Source organism: Colius striatus, chromosome 3 (assembly GCF_028858725.1).
Source record: "Colius striatus isolate bColStr4 chromosome 3, bColStr4.1.hap1, whole genome shotgun sequence".
Taxonomy (NCBI): Eukaryota; Metazoa; Chordata; class Aves; order Coliiformes; family Coliidae; genus Colius; species Colius striatus.
Genome location: NC_084761.1, coordinates 64,732,269 through 64,755,645, shown reverse-complemented (window position 1 = coordinate 64,755,645; position 23,377 = coordinate 64,732,269). Strand labels below are relative to the sequence as shown.

Below are 23,377 nucleotides of genomic sequence, written 5' to 3'. Positions count from 1 at the left end.
TATCTAGATTGATTAGCTGGTGTCTATCCATTTTAACCCAGGAGTTGTTCTAGATTTGCTGTTTCTAAGCATTATGAAATATTCAGTAAATACTTACTGTTTATTAAAACAGTTAAATAGGACTGAATTTCTCTAACCTATGTTTATGCTTGGTAGCTTGATCTGGTACTTGCTATATTAACCTAGTTCCATCTGGAGTTGTATTAAGACAGGAGACTAGTTCTTAATTTTTGTCAAAAATATGATGTCCCTCTTTATTAAACACTCCCAACTGGATGCCATTGTCTAGAGCCATCTAGAGTGTCAGTGTCTCAGTCATGCTGGATGACAGCTTGCTATTGGATCTCTTCTGATTTCAGTTTACCACTAAGGCTTCTCTGCTGTCCCTAAAATACAAGCAGAGTGACCAAGTGACCTTGACCCCCTTCCTCTTCTCCCTACCTACATGACAAAAAAACCCCAAAACTTCAGCCTTGTACAGATGAAAAATATTTTTTCCACATTTTTATGTCTGTAACAGTTTGCTACTTGGATTTTCCTGCTGTAATTTCAGTTCTAACAGCTACAGGTTTATTTCTGTAATAAAATCTAGGATGCCTCCAACTAGGAAGCTGTTAAATGACATGGTGTTACAGACTCTTCAGTTCAGACTCCTGTGCTTTATAGCATTATGAACTGGAAGAGAAAAAGAGAGCTAGATAATAGTGTTGTGCCAATTTAAACTGTGTCTCTATAGACCTTTGAGTGCAAAGTCTTGGCTGCTGAGTTGGTGGACCTTCTGAAGGACAGCATAGTATGGTCTGCTCCTGGATTACAGACAAAATGTGCTTGAGTTGCATTGCTCCAGCAGACTTTGAGCTAGGTCAGGAATCAGCTGGAAAGACTTGTTTAAATCAGCAATTTTAAATCTGGGTTTTTCCCTGCTGAAAGCAACTGGATGGGTGTTGTGACATCCCCAACATAATCACTAATCCAGACAGGAGATTATGTGAAGACTTTTTTTTTGTGTGAAATGACTCACGTTTTTCAGATCAGGGAACAAGTCCTGGGGAAATCCCCTAATGGGGAAGAGTCTAGCATGTTACTTAAAGATTCATTAAAAAAACAAACTTGGATTTTAAAATATTACTTTAACTTGAAAACAGATGATCTCTTCTGCAAGCAAGGAAGTTGTGTTTTGGATTGAGAAAACAGGACAGTGAAATATACAGTGTCTCTTAATAGAAGATCAGAGACATGTCAGAAAAATTGAATCCAGACAGTCTGAAAAGTTTCGGTACTAGTTCTCTTGCTTGAGCTTTGACAGAGAACAGGTGTCAAATTTTGGCATTTGTATTTAAATACTCCTAACTTTCAAAGCTCAAATGGAATTAAGCCTTGGTAATTCAGAAAATAAAGATGCTGGTTGTTGTACTGAGAACAATAGTGTATAAAGGTGCTTGGAGTCTGCAACAGGAAGCTTTTATCACTGTGTGCAGCTTCTTAAGTCTGTCATAGTAGACCCCCTCCCTATTATAACAGCTACTAATCTTCAGGCAGCTGCCCCCTTGTTATGTATACAGGTAGATGCTATCTAGGAAGAAATATTCAATGGGCCCTTTCATGACTGGTATAGGTGTGCCTGCTTAGACTTATCAGTATGTCTAATGTTGGCATGAAAGTCTAGTTACCTGTTACCTGGCCTTGGACTGGTTTTAGAAGAAGACTTTTTATGAGAGCATAAATATCGTTGGAAAAATTCAATGTTTAAGGCTGTGTCACTCAGTAGAGAACTTACTTTGGGAAACTTGCCCCTAAGAAACAGTTTGTAAAAGTGAGATTTAGCAACTCTGTTAATGTAACCTCTATATTAGATATTCTATGGAATAACTACCTGAACAATGTTTGAACTTGTCATATGGAGGTGAGGTAACTGGCCAGTGTCCTGCAAAAACACTGGGAAGCGTAATAAAGTTTGGGGGTAATGGAGAAGGGAAACATACTCCTGCTAATGCAACCTGTATTGAATTGTAAGTTTTGATGACTCAAAGATGCATGTTGTTTTGTTCTTAGAACTGGAACTGACTAAAAGTACAGTGTCTGAGAATTTCTGTCACTCTTTGATGGGGAATGTTCCAGTTCCACTGGCCTTTTCATATGTCTGGAGGCTCTCATTTCAGGAGTTGCATGCTACCCTGTGTTTTGGTGTAGCTAGTTGTTTACAAACTACATCCAATAGCTACTGTCTGGCAAACGAATTGCCACTGTCTTAACTTGATGGTACTTTGGATGAAATCTGTCTTACTGTAAATAAAGCATTGTCATCTTGCATCACACAAAAAGGCTGCAATATCCATCCTGTTTATTGAGTACTGCACTTTTTGCAGGCAAATTCTTATTGCAGCATTCAGAGTGTAATTGCATCTTGTATACAAGTCTTCAGATTAGATTCCTTTAAAGAAGAATGGTTAGTTTTGAGAAATGCTGAGAAACTTTCTGGGGATGGTTTTCCGAAGGACTTCTAGTCTAACTATGTATGTTGCCTGACCATCAAATGAGATACTGATAATGTAGAGGTAAGAATAGCATGTGTATATAACTTTAATGTGTGTCAAGATACAAGCAAGTCCTTCACTGATTCATATACCATGGTAATACAGAATATCAAGGGCTTTGTCTGCCTCAGCCTAAAGGCAAGGAAAGAAAGATACAACTCAGTCTCTGTTCAATATGTAAGCTAAGAAGACAATATTATATATTTTTCAGAAGGACTTAAAATTACTCTTGAGTGCAGAGTTTAATTTTACTGGATTTTGATCCTTTCCCATAGCTCTTTACTGTTTGGTTTTCTACCTCCTTCTTCCACAGGTAAAAATTTAGTAGGTCTTCCCAGTAAACAAATGATACAAACTACTACTTTTTTCAGAAAGATGTGTTCAAATAAGCTCTATCCTATTAGCTTCCTTGCTAGAATCCAAATATGAGTCTGTCTTGGAGGTCTTTTATAAAAAGTGAACACGTAATGACTTGCATATCTTCTTTGTGCAGTGGGTTATCATTGAACAGGGATGCTATGCATTCTCCATGGTGGTGGTGCCACTCTATGATACACTGGGAACTGAAGCAATTACCTACATTGTGAACAAAGGTAGGACACTTTCAGTAGCTGAGCAAATGAGTGTTTATTGGCAAAACTGTAGTCACCTTCAGTTAAGTCTGCCGTTACCGTTTTGTGAAGTATATGTGGATTTAGTCTAAATTCAACTTGTGTTGATAATGTCATTCTCCCTCAACAGCTGACTTGTCATTGGTTTTCTGTGACAAACCTGACAAGGCCAAACTTCTGCTAACCAGTGTGGAAAAGGGAGAAACACCAATACTCAACACCATTGTTATCATGGAGTCTTTTGGCACAGATCTTGTGGAACGTGGCAAGAAGTGTGGAGTGGAAATCTTCAGCATGAAACAAATAGAGGTAAGCACTCTTAACCTACTTCCCTGCTTTCCTCCCGTTTATTTGTGGAGGAGGAAGATGGTGTCTGTTGAACAGATTTTAGGTCTGTGGCCAAAGTGTGGTGGATTAGTTTCAACATACTTATACTTAACTGTCTCTGGCATCAAAGTTTGCAAAAAAAAAAAAATTAAGAAGGGAAACCATCTTGGTAATAGTATTTCACAATGCTCCAAATGTAAAAGTAAGTATGCCAAGATGACGGAACGAAAGCTTGTTAATAGAGGCCAGGCTGAACATCAGAGGCGAGTGTTAAGGCTTGCCAATGTCAAGCAGTGACATGGTAATTGTATACTGTGACTAATACTGCAGGAATACTTCTTTCAGAAAGAACTTGTGTAGGTTTTGGTCTTGTGAAAAAGGTATCTTCCCCTGTACATGGAGTCTACAAAATGCTTTCTGGGGTAGGAGGAAAATGGCAGTAAACTGTTTCAGGGTAAGCTTATGGTAATGCAAGGGAATGACACTTGCAGGGTTGGGAAACAATTTTTCTTAGCCACCTAATGTTCAAGTCTTGGCTTTGCTCGTAGTTATTTTATTTATATAGTTACCTTGTGCAAGTTTGTTTCATGACTTGACTCATTTGGAGAACTTTGTCCCAGGATCAAATTGTATAACATACATCTTTACTGTGAGGTTATGAAACAAGCTTTAGTCTGGTTCCAACTGGAGTTCTCATGAAGACTCGGCTCCCTAGGACTTGAGTACTTCCAAATAAGTGTGCTTGTCTTGTGCAGGTGTCTTACTTAACTGGTATGAAATTCTTCACTGTCTTAGTAGTCTTAACTGCTGTGTTAACAGGGCCACCTCCTGGTAAAGACACAAAAATGCCAGCATGTCTTTTAAAAGGCGACTAACAGTATCATGGTTAACTAGCATCAGCAAAACTCCCAGGTAGAAATGGAGGCTAAAAACATATGCATAGTCTTATAGGTCACTGGCAAAAAGGTTGGATTAAACTTGGAAAAAGATTGGCTCACCTGTAATTTGGTCCACTAAAACCAGCTTTTTTCCTTTAGTTGAACTCCAGGTTTTGGCAGATGAAGATATGTTCCACTGGATCTTCTAGCTACAGAAAAAACAAGGACTGAATGTTATCTTTAAATTAGAAGTCTAGATGCTTAAATAGTGGCTTCCAGAAGTACTTTTTAGCTCCTACCAACAGCACTTGATGTTTGGATTAACTCAGTAATAGGTGCTCCAAGAGTCTCTTCTCTTATTCTCAGTTAGGCAAACTGCAACGTTTCTAATAGTGTTTCAGTGAGCAGGAATAAGTTTTTGTCACTTTTTTAAAGGAGTGGAGGCTTTTAGTGTCTCAAGGCAGCTATGATCTCTTTAGAAGTTTAAATTAGAATAGAATGACTATATTTCTAGCTTTAAGTACTTTTTGGATTTCTGGCTTGAGCTTATTGCTCAGAAGTGCTTTATAGGTTGTGTGACTGGTTCATCTGTGTAATTCCCAGGTGCCTTAAGCTTGGTGTCTGATACCTAGTATCTATGTGTATTCTGTCACTTAGGGCTGAGTAGCTGTGGAAAAAAAAAATCCCTTCAATAGGAAGAGATGTTGAAGTTGTGTTGTAGGAGCTCAAAAGAAGTGTGTGGAGATGTTGGCTGTATATTCAAATGTATATCCAGTAAATACCGAACTTACCCAAAATATGCTGTAGGGAAGTATTAAGCTTCTGGTGGTAATTGAAATATAGAAGCTGTTTTGAGCAGACAACTTAGTTGTCACAGGGGCAAAGTTTTGCATAATGGTACTGTTTCAGAAGGGCAAACTTACAGATGTGGGAATGTTAACTGTTTCCACACACCTTTTTTTCTTAACCTCTTTGGATAATCTTAGAGGTACATCATACTAAAGGAAATTTAGGGATAGTAAGAGAATGCACAGTGTTACTGTTGTGTACTTGGAATGTAAAGGCAATGGTGAAGTTTTGTCTGCCATCAAAGGTTGCTTCCAAAGCTAGGAAAATAGGCAAATTAAAATGGATCTTTTGTTAAGTTCTTAACTAGTATTGTCTCCAGTCTTAAATAGGTATGATAGTAATAAGTCTTGATTTGAAACCTTAAAGCTTATAAATGTGGAACACCAGCTTTCAAATCTTTCCTCCTAATCATTGTATCACTGATGACAAAGGAATCTTGGTATCTATTCCCTTCTACTCAAAGAACTACAACATCACTCATGGTCAGGCTTGAATAATCATGAGGGAGAGGGAAGAAGAGGCTCTGGTGGACGGAGTCTTGTGCTCTCCATTCCTCAGTATAAAAGGAGTACAAATTTCACATGACCCTTCATGGGGAAACTCGAGCTTCTCCCAAGCAGGGATGTTGGTAAATGCAAGCTGCTTAGCTTTATCTGTTCAACAGTTGTCAGTGGCATGTCTTCTGCATGAGGTATAGGATTGATTGCCTGCTATGTCTTGTCAGAACACTGATTAACCCTGAGCTTCTCTAGTGAGTGACTTCAGGGAAAACATGAGTTTTAGATTAGTTATCATATTTATATTTGTAGAATTTTGTAGTTAGTCCATGTATCTTTAAATCATTGTTTATAGCCTTTGTTACTCTTATAATAAGTTAAAATGCCTTAATAGGGTCTAAATAATGGAACACTACAGTGTTTAGTAGTGTTTGGTAAACTTATAAGCAAGTAACTTTTTATGCTTTGTCTAAACTGTCTCTCTCCCTTTTTTCTCCTTTCTGTAGGACCTGGGAAGAGCACACAGGCAAAAACCTATGGTAAGTATGAAGTTAGTTCAGGTGACAATCTGAAGCTGGATAGCATTCTGTAGATCAAACTAGCAAATCTCCCTATCTCCCGTAGCTTAAAAGTAACACTAGTATTTTGGTGTTTTGTCTAGGAATCTTTTTCCTTGCTATCTTAACCATACTAATACTTTCTTAACTCTCATAGCCTCCAAAGCCAGAAGATCTAGCAATCATCTGTTTCACCAGTGGAACAACAGGTACACCTCATTACATTATGCAGCATTTATTATCCTGTAGGTGCAAAATAAATTCAGAAGCCTTCCTGTCTTTTTCAAGACTCTCCCTTGCTGCTGCATCTTATTGGCAAGTAGTAGCTGGGGAGGTTTTATGGCAAGGCTCCCTTTGATATTGTTTTTTCCCATGGATCAATACAGAGTTGCAGTATTGAGGGGATGGAGGTGTTAACATTTTTGGGCTTGGAAATAAGTACTGAACCTGTTTCCATTATAAAGGAGCTGGCAGACTTCAGATTTCTAATTCTCCCATAGTCCTTTTTGTACCATATCAACAAAAATTGTTACTTGGCCCTAAGCAACCTTAATGTAAGACCAAAACAGAAAGACTGTCTAGATGTCACACACTTGACATCTGTGAGTGTACTCTTCCCTTTTGCTCTCTGCCAGTGTTGGATAGTAAATAAGCTCCATTTTTAAAGTAGATGCGAGAACAGAAATTAGTCTGGGTTTAATAGCTGCATCTTCACTGAAGTGTTAGATTTTGAATGAGAAGCTTATCCAAGACACATGACAAATTCTTAATGATTTGTTCTTCTGAAATCTGAAGGCTTCAGCACAAAGCTATTATGTAACTGTTACCACCTATTCTTGACAGTGTGTTAGCAAGTTCTTTGTCTTTAATTGACACACGAACAAAGGTATTACTATCAAAGGGACTGATTGATTAAAATGCTATTAGATTAGTTTTACCACAGCTTGTAATTTAAAGGATCTAAAAAATTCACTGTTGCGTTCTCATGTGCTTCTTCTTTAGGAAACCCCAAAGGAGCTATGATCACTCATCAAAACATAGTCAGCAATACTTCAGCTTTTGTGAAAACTACAGAGGTAAACTGCAGAGGTTAACATTGTGGACTTGCATGAAGGGAAGAATCTCAGGAGTAAACTCAGCATTAACTGTTAGCAAGATGCAAGCAAAACTGTAACTTCACAGCCCTTTGCCTGTGCTAGGTCAGAAGTTAATGTTCAGTGGTTTCTTCTGCCAGGGTCAAGAAAGTAAGACTTAAAATTTGGTTTGATCCAAGCAAAACATTATAAAGGTCCTGGTGTGGTTCTACATTCTTAGTGCTGTAAATTTATAACATTTGCCATGAGTGCAAGCTCTGTATCTGAGGGCTTGTGTAGAAGCTAACCTTTTCCACTAAAGATGGGAGAAACTATTTTAATCCCCCCCAAAATAGTTCAAGCTGTTGCATAAATAAACAAGTAGAATGGCTCTATTCTTACTTGATACCTTGTTAACTTTTAGTGTAGGGTAGACTACTAAAGGTCATCTGCAGGCCACCTAAGATGACTGTCATACACAGGTGTTAAAAATGCAATTGTACTTATTTTGCCAAGTACTCTGTATATAGAATTGTTTTTAAATTAAGAAACTCACCTCACAGTTAGATCATGTAAGGTACTTTTGATGTCAACCTTATGGTATATAGGATAAGCAAACTTTCTGACCTAAGGTGAAAGTGGATATTTTTTAAACCCTTAAGACATGCTACTTTAACCTTTTTAGTTCCTTCTCCCTCCTGATGTATGTAAAGGAACTTCCTGTTAGAATCTTTGTTTGTAATCATGTGAATGATAAGCTGTAATAATCTGGTGACCATACTCAACTGTAAATATTATGCTTTCTACAATGTGTGTTCACAGCAATGACTTCTAGCATGAGTAATATTTTTTCATGAAAGAAAGTGCAGCTGCATTACAACCAAAACTGAAGGACTGTGCTCTAGAGTTCAGACACTAGATTTCATTGTTGAATTTGGCAAAATAGAGAATCAATTGGAATTAAATTTTATTTTACTAACTTTCAGAACACATATATGCCTTCTCCTGATGATGTTCTGATATCATTCCTGCCTTTGGCTCATATGTTTGAGAGAATTGTTGAGGTAAGCATCTGTTTGTTGCACAGAACTATTGAGAAGTTTGCTTGTTTTAGTGTGCACATATCTTGAATCCGTGATACACACTGTTCCTTTTTGACCTTTGCACATGTGTATGAAAGCTTGAGATAAGGTTTGTGAAAACAACATTCCATAAACAATATCCAGTGAGTACTAGGCAACTGGCTTTCATGCCTGAACATAAGCATTAACCTTAGAGCTAAGGTTAATAAGAAACTGGTTTACTAGAACATAAGACAATCATGTAGCATGTGTACAGTGCCTGCAAATTCCCTCTAATATAATCAGTGCACTATTTAAAAAAAACCCCAAATATGCCATTCTTCTGTCTGCAAACTTAAATTTATTGTCTCATGTGGCATCCTGCTTGCTTAAACAAAACTCATCTTATGTTAGTTAAACTTACCATTGCTTCCAAGAAACTTCAGTAAAAAGGAAGGGATATGGTTTCAGTGGACTTATAGTCTAGCAAATGAAAATGGCTTTTCTTAAAGTTCTCTTGGCTAGCTTGTTTTACCATACAGCAAAACCTGGCTTCATTTTTGAGGATGAGGGGGCTCAGGTTGCCTTAATACTTGGCAGTCTTAAGAATGTCTGAGCCTATTGTTAGATGATATGCATTATTGAAGGGATGAAATTTCCTTAAAGTTCTTGTGTATAGCAGGGGCCCAGGTATTTCATTACTATACTTATTGAAGTCAAACACCTCTCCCTTAAGTGAGATTGCAGATGTGTATGTTGCAGGTAGTGATGTCCCAGTTTAGGGAAATGAACAGCCTTTGTGCAAGTGGGAAAAGGCACATGGCAACAGAAACAGTCCTGTGATTTCAATTGGGAATCCTGAGCTTTCTACTAAAAGTGTGTGTATATATGCACATGTATCAAAATGTATATATGACTGTTATGAGACTGGGAGTAAGAGAATAAATGAGGTGTGCAGGTGCCTTTAGGCTTTCAGTACTCCTTTTCTACTGGTAACCTAGATACCAGTTACACTTCAGTGTCAGTGAGACTTTGTTTTACTAAAGCCTGCCTGGTACCAGAAGGTGTAAGCTCTGTATTAACAGCTCTGCTTTTGGTCATGAAGCAGAAATGGGATGGGAACTTTTACTCTAAAGGATAAAATGAGAAGAGAATGTTTGAATCTCAGTATTCCTCTGCTGTTTGAGGTGTTCATGAAATAGGTGGTTGCATCTGTATTTATGTGAAGAGATGAAGCAAGAATACTTCTGGTACAAAAGTGAAAAGATTTGTTTGGGTAGACATGAACACAGGCTCTGTGAGAAATAATCTTTAGAGACCTACCCCTGTTAAAGTTGATGTTCACAGTTTTATTTATTTGTTTGTTTATTTATTTTTGTCTTCCTAAGAAGGTTAGAGGGTCAGTGAACTTGCCAGGACACAAATGTTCCCACCTAGCTGAGGCAGTTGCTGCTTAGTCCATCTGGACTGATGTGTCACAGCTTTTTACTACAGAGTGACAAAGTTCACGCAAAGAGTTAGTGACATTTTAGCACGTCTTAAGCAGAAAGGATAAGAATAGATGGCAAGGAATGAAGAAAGAGGTGTTATGGAGGAAGCAGAAGAAATAACAAGTAGGTATAGATAAACATGAGAGTAGAGATGCTGAAAAGAACAAATGAAACCCAAGCAAAATAGGAGGAAAAGGACTGTGTAGGTGTGAGGAGTGGAACGCTCCTCAGAACATAGAACACAATAACATTAAGTCAGCTTTCCCTGGTATAGGTCTGTAGTGATGCAGAAATAAGCAGTGGCTCTGCTAGAATCTTCTAAAGAGCATCTTCATCACTTAACAAATCCTCTGCACACATCAGTCCTGGGAAACAGGAAGTACAAACAGTGCAAGAGGATGGAAATCAAGGGCAGAAATCCCTGATGAACCACAACCAATGTGGTGACTTTAAATACAGAATTTCTTACTATATAGCAGGGAACAAACAGATGTCTAGTATTTTTGAATGAGCTTGTTAAATATCTAAAATCAAGAAGTTCTGCTTTTCAATCTTTAGCTGCCTCTGAGTCACTGGAATTGCCTTATTTGTCCAACTGCCCTTTTTGGTTAGAAGCTTGCTGTATCAATACTCTGACAAAGTCCTTAATCTGTCTACACTGTGTCTTGCTGCTTGGTCTTTCTAGTCACATCATACAGTGTGAGTGCTGCAGAAGCTAGTCCGGAAGCTGAGAGCATTTAAGATGGATCTTGCAGTTTGCTCTGCTTGTGATTCTGTATCCAGCTAGAACACACTATACATCCTGTGTTTTCAGAGTGTTTACTTTTTTCCCAACAACAGTGTGTGGTTCTGTGCCATGGAGGTCGGATAGGATTCTTTCAAGGGGATATCAGACTACTTATGGATGACCTAAAAACACTGCAGCCAACTGTATTTCCTGTAGTACCAAGACTGTTGAACAGAATGTTTGACAAGGTAAGTCTACAGGCATGACTCTAGACCTCTGTGCAGTGTTTTAAGAGACTTTAGGAAGCTTGTGCTGCTCACAGGAGTAACTGTTGTGCTCTGGGATGTTAAAGCAGCATGCTAACAATTTTGTGTATCTCTGAGCTGGAAGTGCAGGGAGTAGAAGTAGCTATATTAAAACACTTTCAGGCAGCAAATACTAGTTGTTGAAAAGTCTGACTAGGGAACTAGGTTCTCTCTAACTTGATTAACAACTTACTGTTGTTCTCTGAACATGTTATTTAAGTCCAGTCTACAACATGAACATGGGGCTTAGCATCTGCATGCCATGCTTTTGGCACCTGACTCGCTGAGTGGAATTTGCAAACCATGGTCAGGTGTTTGCTGATGTTTGTGTGGATGCTTACAAGTTTCCTACACAGCAGCCAGCGTGTTCTCACAGGGATAACTATAAACCAGCCAGTCAGGAGTGTTGGAGAGAGGGTGTGTCAGCAGCCCTGATCTCTCCTCTGCTAGCTGCTTGCCTACTCAGGCTCATCTGAGATGGGAAGTCAGAAGTAGACTCTCTTTCTTAGACTTAAGATTCTTAAATCATTCTTTTTCATATGGATGACTGTCTCTTCTTGGTATACAGCCAGAGGAGCTGAAGGATACAAGAAGTCCTGTGATTGCTAAAGAAATGGCAGAGCTGCCTCTGCTGTATTAGCTAGTACGGTGTTCTAATCATGACACTAGAGAAACAGCAAGTACTACAAGGTTCTGTTTGGCCCCAGGAACAAACAGTGTAACTTGGACCTGTTTGGAGGGGAGGAAATCCCAAGAGCAGCCCGTAGTGCTTAAAGTGTAGCCCCTCATTGTGTGTATGCGTTCTGTGCTGGAATTTGAGAAGCAGAGCCAAAGCTTGGGACTCTCTTCTTTTATGATGTCCTATTGCCTGTTAACTCTGGTGTCTCAGGGTGCCTTGAAGCTTTCACACTTCTATGGCATTGTTTCAACCTCTCCCAGCCCTGCAGTAACCTAGCATGTGAAGTTAACAAGTGGAAAATTGGAATGGCTGGGGGACTGTAATGCTAAAGAGCTGCTGGGTCTTTCTCTTTCCAAGTGAATATATTAATCTGGTCTGCTGATGATTCTGCTCTGTGGCTTCCTGAGAACAACTAGAAGAAGCCTTTGGAAACTGATCTAAAAAGCGAGTTCATATGTGCAAGATAGTTTTCCATTTAGTATTTGTGAAGGGACCTGCATGTTCACAGAAAACCCTGTGTTACTTTACATGTTATGATGCTGTACTTTTGGAAAAGTGCTGAGGCTTACAATCAATTTGAATTTTGATCCTACTGGAATAGGAAAGTAAAACGTCTCATTTTGCATTCATTTTAATAAACTTGTACATTGAAACAGTATCACACCAGTCTGATGGAAAGCAAGAATTAGTTAAGGGCTAATTTTGGTGGCTATCTCTTGAGCTGAGGTAGAGGCCAAAATCAAAATCCACAAGTATTTCTTACTGAAACTAAGATGCCTACCAGTAGAGGTTGTTTAATTTACTTTATTTTCAGTGTTAAGAGTCTCTATGCATGCTTCTTTGAGGAAAAAGGGAATGGTAGTCTGTGAAGTTTCTAATCATCTTTCTTGATAGATCTTTGGACAGGCAGATACTTCATTAAAGAGGTGGATGCTGGATTTTGCCTCCAAGAGGAAAGAAGCAGAACTCAGAAGTGGTATAATTAGAAATAACAGTTTCTGGGATAAAGTCATCTTCCGCAAAATACAGGTACGTTTGAGAGCCTCTGAGCCTAAGTTTGCAACTGCTGAATTTCACATGAATGGTTATAATCTGATAGGACTACCTGACTACTCAGGATAAAAGTCAAAGCTGTCTTTTTATTTCCAACTTAATGTTTTTCAATTCCCTTTGTTCTAATAGTATCATCTGATTCTATTAGGGAAGTTACTCTAAAAGTTAGTCCAAAATTAGAGTGCCTCTTCCCTTACCATTTTGAAGGCAAACACTGTCCTTCTGAAGGAGGAATGCTAAACATGACATGGTACCACTTCAGCCATTAGTGTCTCCTCACTGTTGGTCACTAGTAAGTTATGCTTGCTATTACGTCTGGCACTCACTTGCTATGGCTTTAACCTTGGTTGTACAAATGCCCCTGTGGCTGCTTTTTATAGCATTCAGGATGTATAAGAAGCTGATACAAGGCAGTTTAAAATAGAGCTATAGCTCTAAGACCTTAACTTAAGTTCTTCAAACTTCTGGCAGAGTCTACATTGCAGACACACTGCAGCATAGTGTTTATAAATACTTGTGTTTGAGATGCCATCGATGACATTAAGAATACTGCAAGAAAGGCAGCTTTTGATAAGAGATTAAAGCTTAATTTCTAACATTTGTGGGTGAATAGTGGCTGATGGTGGGATGGAAAGAAACTCTGGAAATACCTCTAAAATGCTTTTGGTGTCCACAGTATCTTGTGTCTGTTGTAGGCAAGTTTGGGAGGAAAAGTAAAGCTGATGGTTACAGGAGCAGCACCTGTATCTGCAAGTGTACTGACGTTCCTGAGAACAGCTCTTGGTTGTCAGGTGAGTTTCTAGGCCTTAATCATAGAACAAAGATTTTAAAAACCCATTTTCATCTTTTTTAGAGCATTTCTAATATTCTGATTATATGGATAACTTTCTGGTGTTCTTGGAGACTACACAAGTGCTTATTCCTTTCTCAGTCCCCTGAGACTGACTCGACTGTCTTAAGGGAATGATTGGGAGGGGGATGCTGCTGTAAGCAGTAATTAATGTTCTTGGATTAAATTTCTGGGACTTGTCTTGCTTGCAGAAGTAGTTGTAACTACTACAGATAATCTAATCAGTGTGACGATACTGTAGTGTTGTTGCTTCCAAGATGAGACTGATGAGAATCGGATTGCACACGTTGTGTATGAATAACGATGGGACAGATGGGGTAAAATAAATTTCAAGGAAAGAAAACCCTCTAAAATGTGAGGCTTTTGTGACTTCTTGAGATTCTTTAGTAGTGTGCTGGTGTAGCAATGTGTTCTTCACAGAAAAAGGAAGACTCTTGTATATAGTAATTACAGAGCTGTGAGTATAGGAATTCCATTCCTGGATGTCTTGGACAAACCTGTCCTTAAGATGTGAATGAAGAAGCTCCTAGTGCCATTTTTCTTCAGTTTCTTGCTCTGTGGCTTTCTGTTTCAATCTAGGCAGGTGTCACCTAGCATGTGAAACTGAGTATATATTGGAACTGAAGGTGGAATATCAGCACTTAAAATTGCATATAATACAATGATGTTTTTAGAAGATGCTGGGGATTTTGCTAAACAAAATTTAACTAAAAAAAGAAGCAAAGTATTTATTTAACGTTCATGAATAAACTATATGTTGAAAAGTAAGAATCTTGAATGATCTTTTGCTTTCATGTCCTAGTTCTATGAAGGTTATGGACAGACTGAATGCACAGCTGGATGCTCACTGTCACTGCCTGGTGACTGGACAGCAGGTATGGTGTATAACAGTCTGCCTGCCTTAAATTTCAGGATGCTAGAGGTTCCTTTTCACATCACTTAGTCTTCAGTACACCGGTTATGAAGCATAAGACTCTTTCTTCAAGCAAAGTAAAAAATGTTTTGAAGGGTTCCCTTCAAGTTTCCACCCCTACATATCTGGGAATGTTCAGTAAATCAAATCTTTAAAAGACTTTTTTCTATAAGTTGAAGTAGATTTAGGAGTAGGGAGGTCATAGTATCAACTCTTAACTTTTACAGAATAGGAACCTACTGTGTATAAATAAAGTGCTGGAAATCCAAATAGCATTGTTTGTTTCTTTGTGTTAAAACAAACAGTCTGCATTTGTCAGCAGTTACCACAGAATTGTAGGGATTGGAAGGGACCTCTAAAGATCATCTAGTCCAACTCCCCTGCCAAAGCAGGTCCACCTAGATCTGGTTGCACAGGAACATGTCCAGGTGGGTTTTGAAGGCCTCCAGAGAAGGAAACTCCATACCCTCCCTGTGCAGCCTGTTCCATTGCTCCCTCACCCTTACAAGTTTTTCCTTAAGTGGAACTTCTTGTGTTCCAGCTTTTGTCCATTACCCCTAGTTCTGTTACTGGACACCACAGCAAAAAGTGTTGCCCCATCCCTTTGACATACTTTCAAGTATTTGAAAGATGTATTAGTGAGGTCCCTGCTCAGTCTCCTCTTCTCCAGACTAAACAGGGCCAGATCCCACAGCCTTTCCTCATAAGGATGTTGCTCCAGTCTCCTGATCATCTTGGTGGCCCTGCACTGGACTCTCTCCAGAAGTTCCCTGTCTCTTTTGAGCTGGGATGCCCAGAACTGGACACAGGACTCCAGATGAGGCCTCAGCAGGGCAGAGTAGAGGGGGAGGAGAACCTCCCTTAACCTGCTGGCCACACTCTTCTTGATGCATCCCAGGATGCCATTGGCCTTCTTGGCCACGAGGGCACATTGCTGGCTCATGGTTAGTTTATTATCAACCAGGACTCCCAGGTGTCTCTCTGCAGAGCTGCTCCCCAGCATGTCAGTCCCCAGCCTGTACTGGTGCATGGGGTTGTTCCTCCTGAGGTGCAGGACTCTGCCCTTGCCCTTGTTGAAACTCATGAGGTTCCTCTCTGCCCAACTCTCAAGCCAGTCAAGATCTTGCTGAATGGCAGCACAGCCTTCTGGGGAATCAGCCAGTCCTCCTCAGTTACAATTCTAGCTCTTTAACTGGAAAAATTACTGATAATTCAAACTGTAATGGGACTTTTGCAACTTAAATATGTCCATAGAGTGAGGATCCTTAAAAGAAAAAAGCAGCCTGCATACATGGTTCAGCCTGTAACATCCTAGAGGTGCTGGAGAATTTCAGGTTTCAGTCACAGCAAATGTACACTATGTACACTATTGCTGTACCAGTGTTGGGGTAATAAATTACCAGAAATCAGTTTTCAATCTTTTCTACTTTGGCATGTAACCAGGTTATTGTTTTTGAGAACCTGTCAAAAAGCTGTTCAGGCTATTGAGTGTTACTCTATTTCATAGGTCATGTTGGAGCACCCATGCCATGCAGTATGATAAAACTTGTTGATGTACAAGAAATGAATTACTTGGCTGCCAAAGGAGAGGGTGAGGTAAGTAATTTCAGAAGATTAATATGAGCCTCTTGTGAAATCTTGATTTTGTTTAACTGAGCTTAGTAAAAGTGCTCAACATGCCCTGCTATCTAAAGGCCTGCATCTAATGTCAGCAGAAGCAGAACAGAAAGTGTCCTGGAGGGGAAAAAGTAATGTACTGTGGGATAACAGATTACTATGTATTTATTGTTGTATGACCAACATGCCATCTTCCAGTTCAGGGATGGCTGAGAAGTTCTCTCATTCACACTGCATTTATCCTCTAGTAAAAAGCTAGTAGAGGGCTTCCCCTCAACTCCCACTACCAAATACTGGAGAACTGCTGATGCAGGGAGCTTGTTACCCAGCTTGTGATGTGTGAGATGAGGTAACTTAAAGTGGCTGGACCACTTGAGAGGAATGGACTAAAATGCCATGGAAGCTGCTAATGATTTGTGACAACTGCCTGTGCATTCTTCTTAATGTATTTCAGCAGCATGCACAACACGAACGTTTGTCTTACAAATTGCACTTTGAAGACTCAACTTTGTGATGTAATGCTATATGCTGTCCTTCTCAATATCTTTTTTTTTTTGCCCCAGCTAAAACACAGCTCTCTGAACAGATGTTCAGATGTAGTAACTTATTTTTTCCAAGCCCTGAAAGCAACTGTTGTTTCATATGCTTTCAAGAGGCCTTGGGGGCACTTGAAGGGTGAGAAAAGGATAAATAAAAGGTAGCTTAAGCAAATAACTGATTTGTGACTGCAAACAATAAATAATCTTTTGTTTTGCTTGTAATTTGTGTGTGACTAGAGATGAATCATTGGGCTTTCATTCCCAGAAATACTTAAGGATCTACTTGGGCTTAACGGTGGGAAAATGCAAGTGGAAAGAAATGTCAAGATTCTTTTGTTTTGCATATGACCTTGTGTTTTGTCTGCAACAGCATTTTCTGCTTCACTTTAAATATGGTTTTAAAGCTTGGTCTGCTAGAGAGACTAAGGATGAATTCTGAAGAGAAACAAGTAGGATTTAAAAAAAAAAAAAAACCTCACTTGTAAAATGTTTTGCTTGCACTTCCTGAGAGTGTGCTGCATTAGGAGGTACTTGGCACTTGAATAAATACAGTAGCCTCTTAATATGTCAGGTACCATCATAGTCTTTCAGTCCTGACTTCCTCAGTGTGAACTACTCTGAATTTTACAAGTGTTTTAATTTGTTTTGCTTGGCTCTCATTATCCATTGCCTAAAATAGATCTGCCTCCTCATTGTCTGTCTGCTCTTGGTGAATTAGACATTCCTAGTCCTCCTTTCTGAGTAAGCTTTTGATATTCTCCTTTCTGTCAGCATTGCTTTCACTCTTGTAGTTATCCATGTTCAAGAATGGCAAACTTGTGAACAGTTATATATGCTCATATGCAGATGAGGTCTTGGTCAGGATACAGATAAATTGTTTGCTGTCTCCACTGGGAAAAGCAGTTATCTGCTGTTGTCCTGTGATTGTAGGAGCCATGAGAAAAACGTTTGGTCAGTCAGCCTTTGACTTCACTGAGACTCAGTTCTCATCTATTCATCCTTCCTATAAGCTCCATTTTACAGCAGAAATGACCTGGTTTTTAAAACGTGACCTTGGTTTGGTCACAAGTTTGGTGCTGTCTCTACAAGGTCATCAGGACCTCCACTGATACTCTGATCTCCCTCCTGTCGATGTCTCCTGTTCATTGTGTTGTTCACCAGCATGCTGATGTGGTCAGTGCTTACCTAGGCAGAAAATACTTGGCATGAGATTTTTATAAGTGGTCTATGAACTACATTAGTAATTTCTTCTCATCTGAGAATTGGTATTAGTGCCTGAAGAATCTTCAGGCAGTTTCTTGCCCATTTAGAATTGTACCAATCCCCTAGACTAGTAGCTGGCCTAGTATTGTATTAGTCCATATTGATATTGGCCTTACCTTAAAACTGCATTTTCTATCCCATTCTTTTAGATTTGTTCTAGAGTCAGAGTATCACAAGAATGGTGGAGGTTGGAAGGGACCTCTAGAGATAATCCAGTCCAACCCCCCTGCCAAAGCAGCTTCTCCTTGATTGTGCAGGAACGCGTCCAGGCAGGTTCTGAAAACCTCCAGAGAAGGAGACTTTACAGCTTCTCTGGACAGCCTGTGACAGGGCTCCAACACCCTCACAGGGAAGAAGTTTCTCCTCATGGTCAAGTGGAACTTCCTCTGTTCCAACTTGTGCCTGTTACCCCTTTTTCTGTAACACTAGAGGAAAGAGACTGGCCTCATCCTCTTGACACCTGGCCTTTAGGTGTTTATAACTGTTAATAAAGTCTTCTCTCCCTTCTATATGGCTTTTTCATCACTAGCTTTAGCACAATGCTGGTTGTCAAAGCTGAAGCAAACATCTTGCCAGGCTGGGGGGATAGTATTTCTGGATTAATATTTCTGTAACAACAGCTTCCCTTCATAACAGCCATTTGTTAACGTGTGCTACCTTCAGGTGTGTGTAAAAGGGCCAACTGTATTCCGTGGCTATTTGAAAGATCCGGAAAAAACAGCAGAAGCTCTGGACAAAGATGGCTGGCTTCATACAGGAGATATTGGGAAATGGCTACCAGTAAGTTAACTTACACAGCTGAAATGCATTTCTGTAGCTATTAGCAGTGATTTAACATCTAAAATAGAAAATATTTGGTATTGGAACACAGTGAATTGGGTGGAATAACAAGTAATTTTAGGAAAAGGATAATTATTGTTGTAGACAAATCTGTGAGCCTGGAGCTAAAAAAGTATTACCAAGTGCCAATCCTGAGGCTTTCCCTGGCTTAGGTTAGATGGGTGTAGAGCCTGTTTTCTTCTAACATTGGTGTGACAGTACTCTGGCCCTAGCACTATTTTACTGGGCTAGCATGGTGTGCTTAAGCTGTGTAGATTGCTTTTTCACTTGAAGTGCCTCTTCTGAGCAGAAGTTATTTTTGTCCACAGAATGGTACACTGAAGATCATTGACCGGAAAAAACACATCTTCAAACTAGCCCAGGGAGAGTACATAGCACCAGAGAAAATAGAAAATGTCTATCTGAGATGTGAAGCACTTGCTCAGGTGTTTGTCCATGGAGAGAGCTTGCAGGTAAGTGTTCTTCAGGTAATTAAAAGGAATGCAAGAGGAAACTGCAGAAAAGGATCTTACTTTCCTCCCTCTACCCTAAACTTTGGGGCTGAAATCTTAATCTTGTTTAACATTACAATATTTTGGTTCTGGATGTACTTTGGACTCCAGGAGTTATACAGTATGTTTCTGGATTTAGTTCAGACCAGGAAGTAGAGCTGGATTAATTTGAGTGTTAATAGCTGTAGATCAGTTGCTAAGAGGGGAGGGGTAGGGGAGAACACCAAACACAACAAAAATATCCCACCCCAAGGTGTCTAGACTTTGGCCAAGTGTAAGAGATCTGTCCTGATTTCAGCTGGGAGAGTTAACTTTCTTCCCAGTAGCTGGTGCAGGGCTGTGTTTTGGATTTAGTGTGAGAATAATGTTGATAACACACTGATGTTTAGTTGTTGCTAAATATTCCTTATCCTAAGTTGAGCACTCTTCAGTTTCCCATGCTCTGCCAGCGAGCTGGTGCACAAGAAGCTGGGTGGGAGCATGGCCAGGACAGCTGACTTGAACTAGCCAAAGGGCTGTTCCATACCACAGGAGGTTATGCCCAGTATATGAATGAGGGAGCTGGCAGGTACAGGCAGATCACTACTCTGGCATCAGGGGGTGGTGAGCAATTGCAGTGGGTATTGCTTGTCTGCCTTGGGTTTTTATTTATCTTAGTTTATATTCCATTTCATTATGTATTTTATTATTGTTGTCATATTTTATTTCATTTTTGTTATTAAACTGTTATTAACTATTTAGTTATTAAACCCAGCCCATGAGTTTTACTTTTATCAATTTTCTTCCTTGGAATGGGGCAAGGAGTGAGCAACTGGCTGCATGGTGCTTAGTTCTGGCTGGAGTTAAACCATGACAGGGTCTTAAGCAGAGTAATTCTCAAGTACAAACTCCTGAACTGCACTCCTTTTGTTCAACTAACAGAAAGCTGATGGCTTTATAGTAGGATCAGCTGTGCTCTCTGAAACCTAACACTGACTAGCAAGAGATGTGCATGAATTGAAGTGTTGGCTTTGTTAACTTCTTTTCTTTTTTCTTCTTTTAAAAATTCCTTTTTAGGCCTTCTTAGTAGCTATTGTGGTACCTGACCCTGAGACTTTGCGCAGCTGGGCCAAGAAAAAGGGATTTGAAGGCTCATATGAAGAGCTATGCAAAAACAAGGTGAGTCATAGCTAACTATTAGCAATTAGCTCTTCTACATCAACTTCTTCAAGCTATATGATGTATTCCTGTATCCACAGGCCCTCAAAAACCACATTCTAGAAGACATGTTGAGGATTGGGAAAGAATCAGGTTTGAAGTCATTTGAACAGGTAAGATGCTTGTGAGAACCAACACCTACTTCTTTAAACTTACCGACAGCGATACGATCTGACTCCAGAAACTGCTTGTAAGTTGCATCTGGAAATGTTTTAATGTGATGGGCTTCCTTAGGATGGCTGGGCAATTTTTTTAATAACTGTGCCTGAAGGGATGCAGCTTGGCTAGTAACTGTTTCCTTTCCAGGTCAAAGACATCTTCTTGCACACGGAAATGTTTTCTATTGAAAACGGCCTGCTGACACCAACACTGAAGGCGAAGAGACCAGAACTGCGGAAACATTTCCAGTCACAGATAGATGAACTCTATGCTAATGCCAAAATGTAGCTGAGAGTGGAGTGAGGAAAGTGGCACTCGTCTGATGTCTACTGTTGGCCTTCATATCTGTAATTTGACTACAGCAAACATAGGGAAGGAAACTGTGCAATCATTAACTTGTACAAAAATGGGTACTTGCCATAGGAACACTGAAGAAATGGAACACTGCCTTACCGTCAAGTTGTGTTGCATACTGTTTTTATGGTGATCTACAATTTCCAAAAAGAGCCTTAACTATAAATGGTAACTATACATAAGTTATTTTAGGACTTCCTTGGCTAAAAACAGGACTCTCCTTCACCAAGGAGCTAAGGTTTTCATATTGCCAGCATGTTTGCTGTCTGCGGTGTATTTTGCAGTTGTCAATTCCACAAAGGATTTGGCAGATTTGAAAATGCCTCCAAGACTCTTACTTCCTCAGAGGGATTACTTAATCTGTTAAAAAGAAAAACCAAATGAGCTACCACCACAACTCCTCTCCCCCCCAGCCCCTACTCTTACGGTTGTTTAGCTGGTATCATGTCTTGCATTGGTCCTCGTATGAACAGGGGCAAGGCACCCGAGTGGTTTCTCTCCCTTTTTATATCTGTAGCCAGTTCTGAGATCTACCTTTTGTAAGGTGGAAGTCAGAACTCCACACAAAGGAGACAGAGGAGTGCAGGTTGCTCAGAGTACATCTGCATATGGTGGTTCTGGACTGGAAGCGTGGGTGCGGTTAACTCGGCAAGTGCAGCCTTTGCGAAATGAACACGATTCTAGAGTGGTGCCAGCCCTGTAAATGAACAGATCCAAACTCCGGTAAGAACACTAGAGCCCCAAAGCCAGTCAGGAGGCTAGGATATGCTAACAGTCAGGTAGACATTGCACCTGTACTAGCCACTTGTTTCCTTGTAATGAATGTGTATTTAAAATGTGCCAGGTCCTCTATATGCAGAAGAGCTGCTGACATAACCTCTCAGTTTTCTGTGCTTTACGTATGAGCCACTGAGTATTCTTCACCGAATAGCAAAATAGGTCAGGTAGAATGGCCTGATGCTTTGCAGCATTTGGAAGTATTTATATATGCCAACAGCCCTGTGTGTTGGCGCAGGATAGGTATTTGTTCAGGGATTAAAACCTAATGCCCAGATAAATTACAAAATAACTAGTTTCTTTTTGTTAGAGAAATTGGCAGAAATAAGCCTTATTACAGCCTCAGTCTTTTGCTATCCTTAACAGAGTTGGTTTTATGTTAGCATTCATTGCTGTTTTTTGAAAACATGGATATATGTAAAATACAAGCACAACAAGGTTTGCACTAAGATTTGTGTGTGATTGTAATGCACTACTCTGTAGCATAATTTCATACATGTGTGCAATTAAGGTACACAAATCCAAGTCAACTGTTAGAGCAGTAGTTTATTACATTGGAATTCAAATGTTTGCTTAGTCTTGGCTATTTCTATGTTTTATAAAACCAAAACAATTTTCAAAACCAATGAAGGAAACCCAAATAAATATTTCTGCATTTCAACTCGGTGAAGTGTCTGTTTATCAAGGAAAGATGCTGCTAATTTATAAGCCCAGGTGTAATTTGGCAACTGACAAAGCTGTAAGACTTCATTTAATCTGGAGGAGACTGAGGGGTGATCTTATGAACATTTACAAATACCTAAAGGGTGGGTGTCAGGAGGCTGGGACATCCCTTTTTTCTATAGTAGCTAGCAACAGGACAAGGGGTAATGGGATGAAGCTGGAACACAAAAAGTTCCACTTAAACATAAGAAAAAACTATTTCACCATGAGGATGACGGAGCAGTGGCACAGGCTGCCCAGAGGGGTTGTGGAGTCTCCTTCCTTGGAGGTCTTCAAGACCCACCTGGACATGTTCCTATGCGACCTGATCTAGGTGACCCTGCTTCTGCAGGGGGGTTGGACTAGATGATCTCTAAAGGTCCCTTCCAACCCCTGCCATTCTATCATTACTACAAACATACTAAATGGAGGATAAATGCTAGCTTTGGCCTTCCAAAAGTAAACTTTGTGCTTTGGTCTGGTAGTTATGTGTAAGTTTTTGGCCAGGAGTTGTAAGAAAGGGATGCTGTTGGATATAACTTTCTGCATCAGTACTCTTAAAGTTTTGTTTTTATCTTCAGTATGGTTTCTGACACTTAGGTGGTGTTTATGGTTATGGTACAAGTTGAGTGAAACCTGGAGTTTTCTTAAACTTGCATTATAAGCTTTTGGGTAGTAGTGGTTGTCCTTCCTGTGTTATCATCATCCCTTCCCCCTTACACCATATATCGGTCTTTCATCAGGAGTATGGTACAAAAGCACTCCATGGGCAGATTTATCAGACCAGGGTAGAGGAAGCATCACCAAGACAATGCTTAGAGCTCAATGCTAACACAAATTTTTCTGTGAAATAAGATGCATACTTCTGTCCCTAGCCATTGTGGGCTTTCTCTTTTTGAGTAATGTTGTATGCTCCTTTATACATGTCTTCCTCACTGAAGGAAATCTGAAACTTTTGTCACTTAAGTTTGTCCCAGCAGCACAGCTTTGAATATTATCTTAAGTGTTACTGCATGTCCTACTGGCGATGGCTA

At 39.7% G+C, this 23,377-nt stretch overlaps 1 protein-coding gene across 2 annotated transcripts in view; it reads left to right on the top strand.

Annotated features, from left to right (window-relative positions):
• Nucleotides 1-22,302, top strand: part of ACSL1 (acyl-CoA synthetase long chain family member 1) — a 40,668-nt gene extending 18,366 nt beyond the window's left edge. For both annotated transcript variants that reach the window (XM_061992644.1, XM_061992645.1), the window contains exons 6-21: nucleotides 3,028-3,127; nucleotides 3,276-3,454; nucleotides 6,203-6,235; nucleotides 6,411-6,462; nucleotides 7,256-7,329; nucleotides 8,313-8,390; nucleotides 10,718-10,852; nucleotides 12,483-12,617; nucleotides 13,337-13,432; nucleotides 14,294-14,366; nucleotides 15,912-16,000; nucleotides 18,487-18,603; nucleotides 18,972-19,115; nucleotides 20,211-20,312; nucleotides 20,393-20,464; nucleotides 20,658-22,302. In XM_061992644.1, coding sequence (XP_061848628.1) covers nucleotides 3,028-3,127; nucleotides 3,276-3,454; nucleotides 6,203-6,235; nucleotides 6,411-6,462; nucleotides 7,256-7,329; nucleotides 8,313-8,390; nucleotides 10,718-10,852; nucleotides 12,483-12,617; nucleotides 13,337-13,432; nucleotides 14,294-14,366; nucleotides 15,912-16,000; nucleotides 18,487-18,603; nucleotides 18,972-19,115; nucleotides 20,211-20,312; nucleotides 20,393-20,464; nucleotides 20,658-20,798 — 1,620 coding nt within the window. In that variant the 3' untranslated portion in view covers nucleotides 20,799-22,302. The remainder of the gene's footprint in view (nucleotides 1-3,027; nucleotides 3,128-3,275; nucleotides 3,455-6,202; nucleotides 6,236-6,410; nucleotides 6,463-7,255; nucleotides 7,330-8,312; nucleotides 8,391-10,717; nucleotides 10,853-12,482; nucleotides 12,618-13,336; nucleotides 13,433-14,293; nucleotides 14,367-15,911; nucleotides 16,001-18,486; nucleotides 18,604-18,971; nucleotides 19,116-20,210; nucleotides 20,313-20,392; nucleotides 20,465-20,657) is intronic.
• The last annotated feature ends 1,075 nt before the right edge of the window (nucleotides 22,303-23,377 follow it).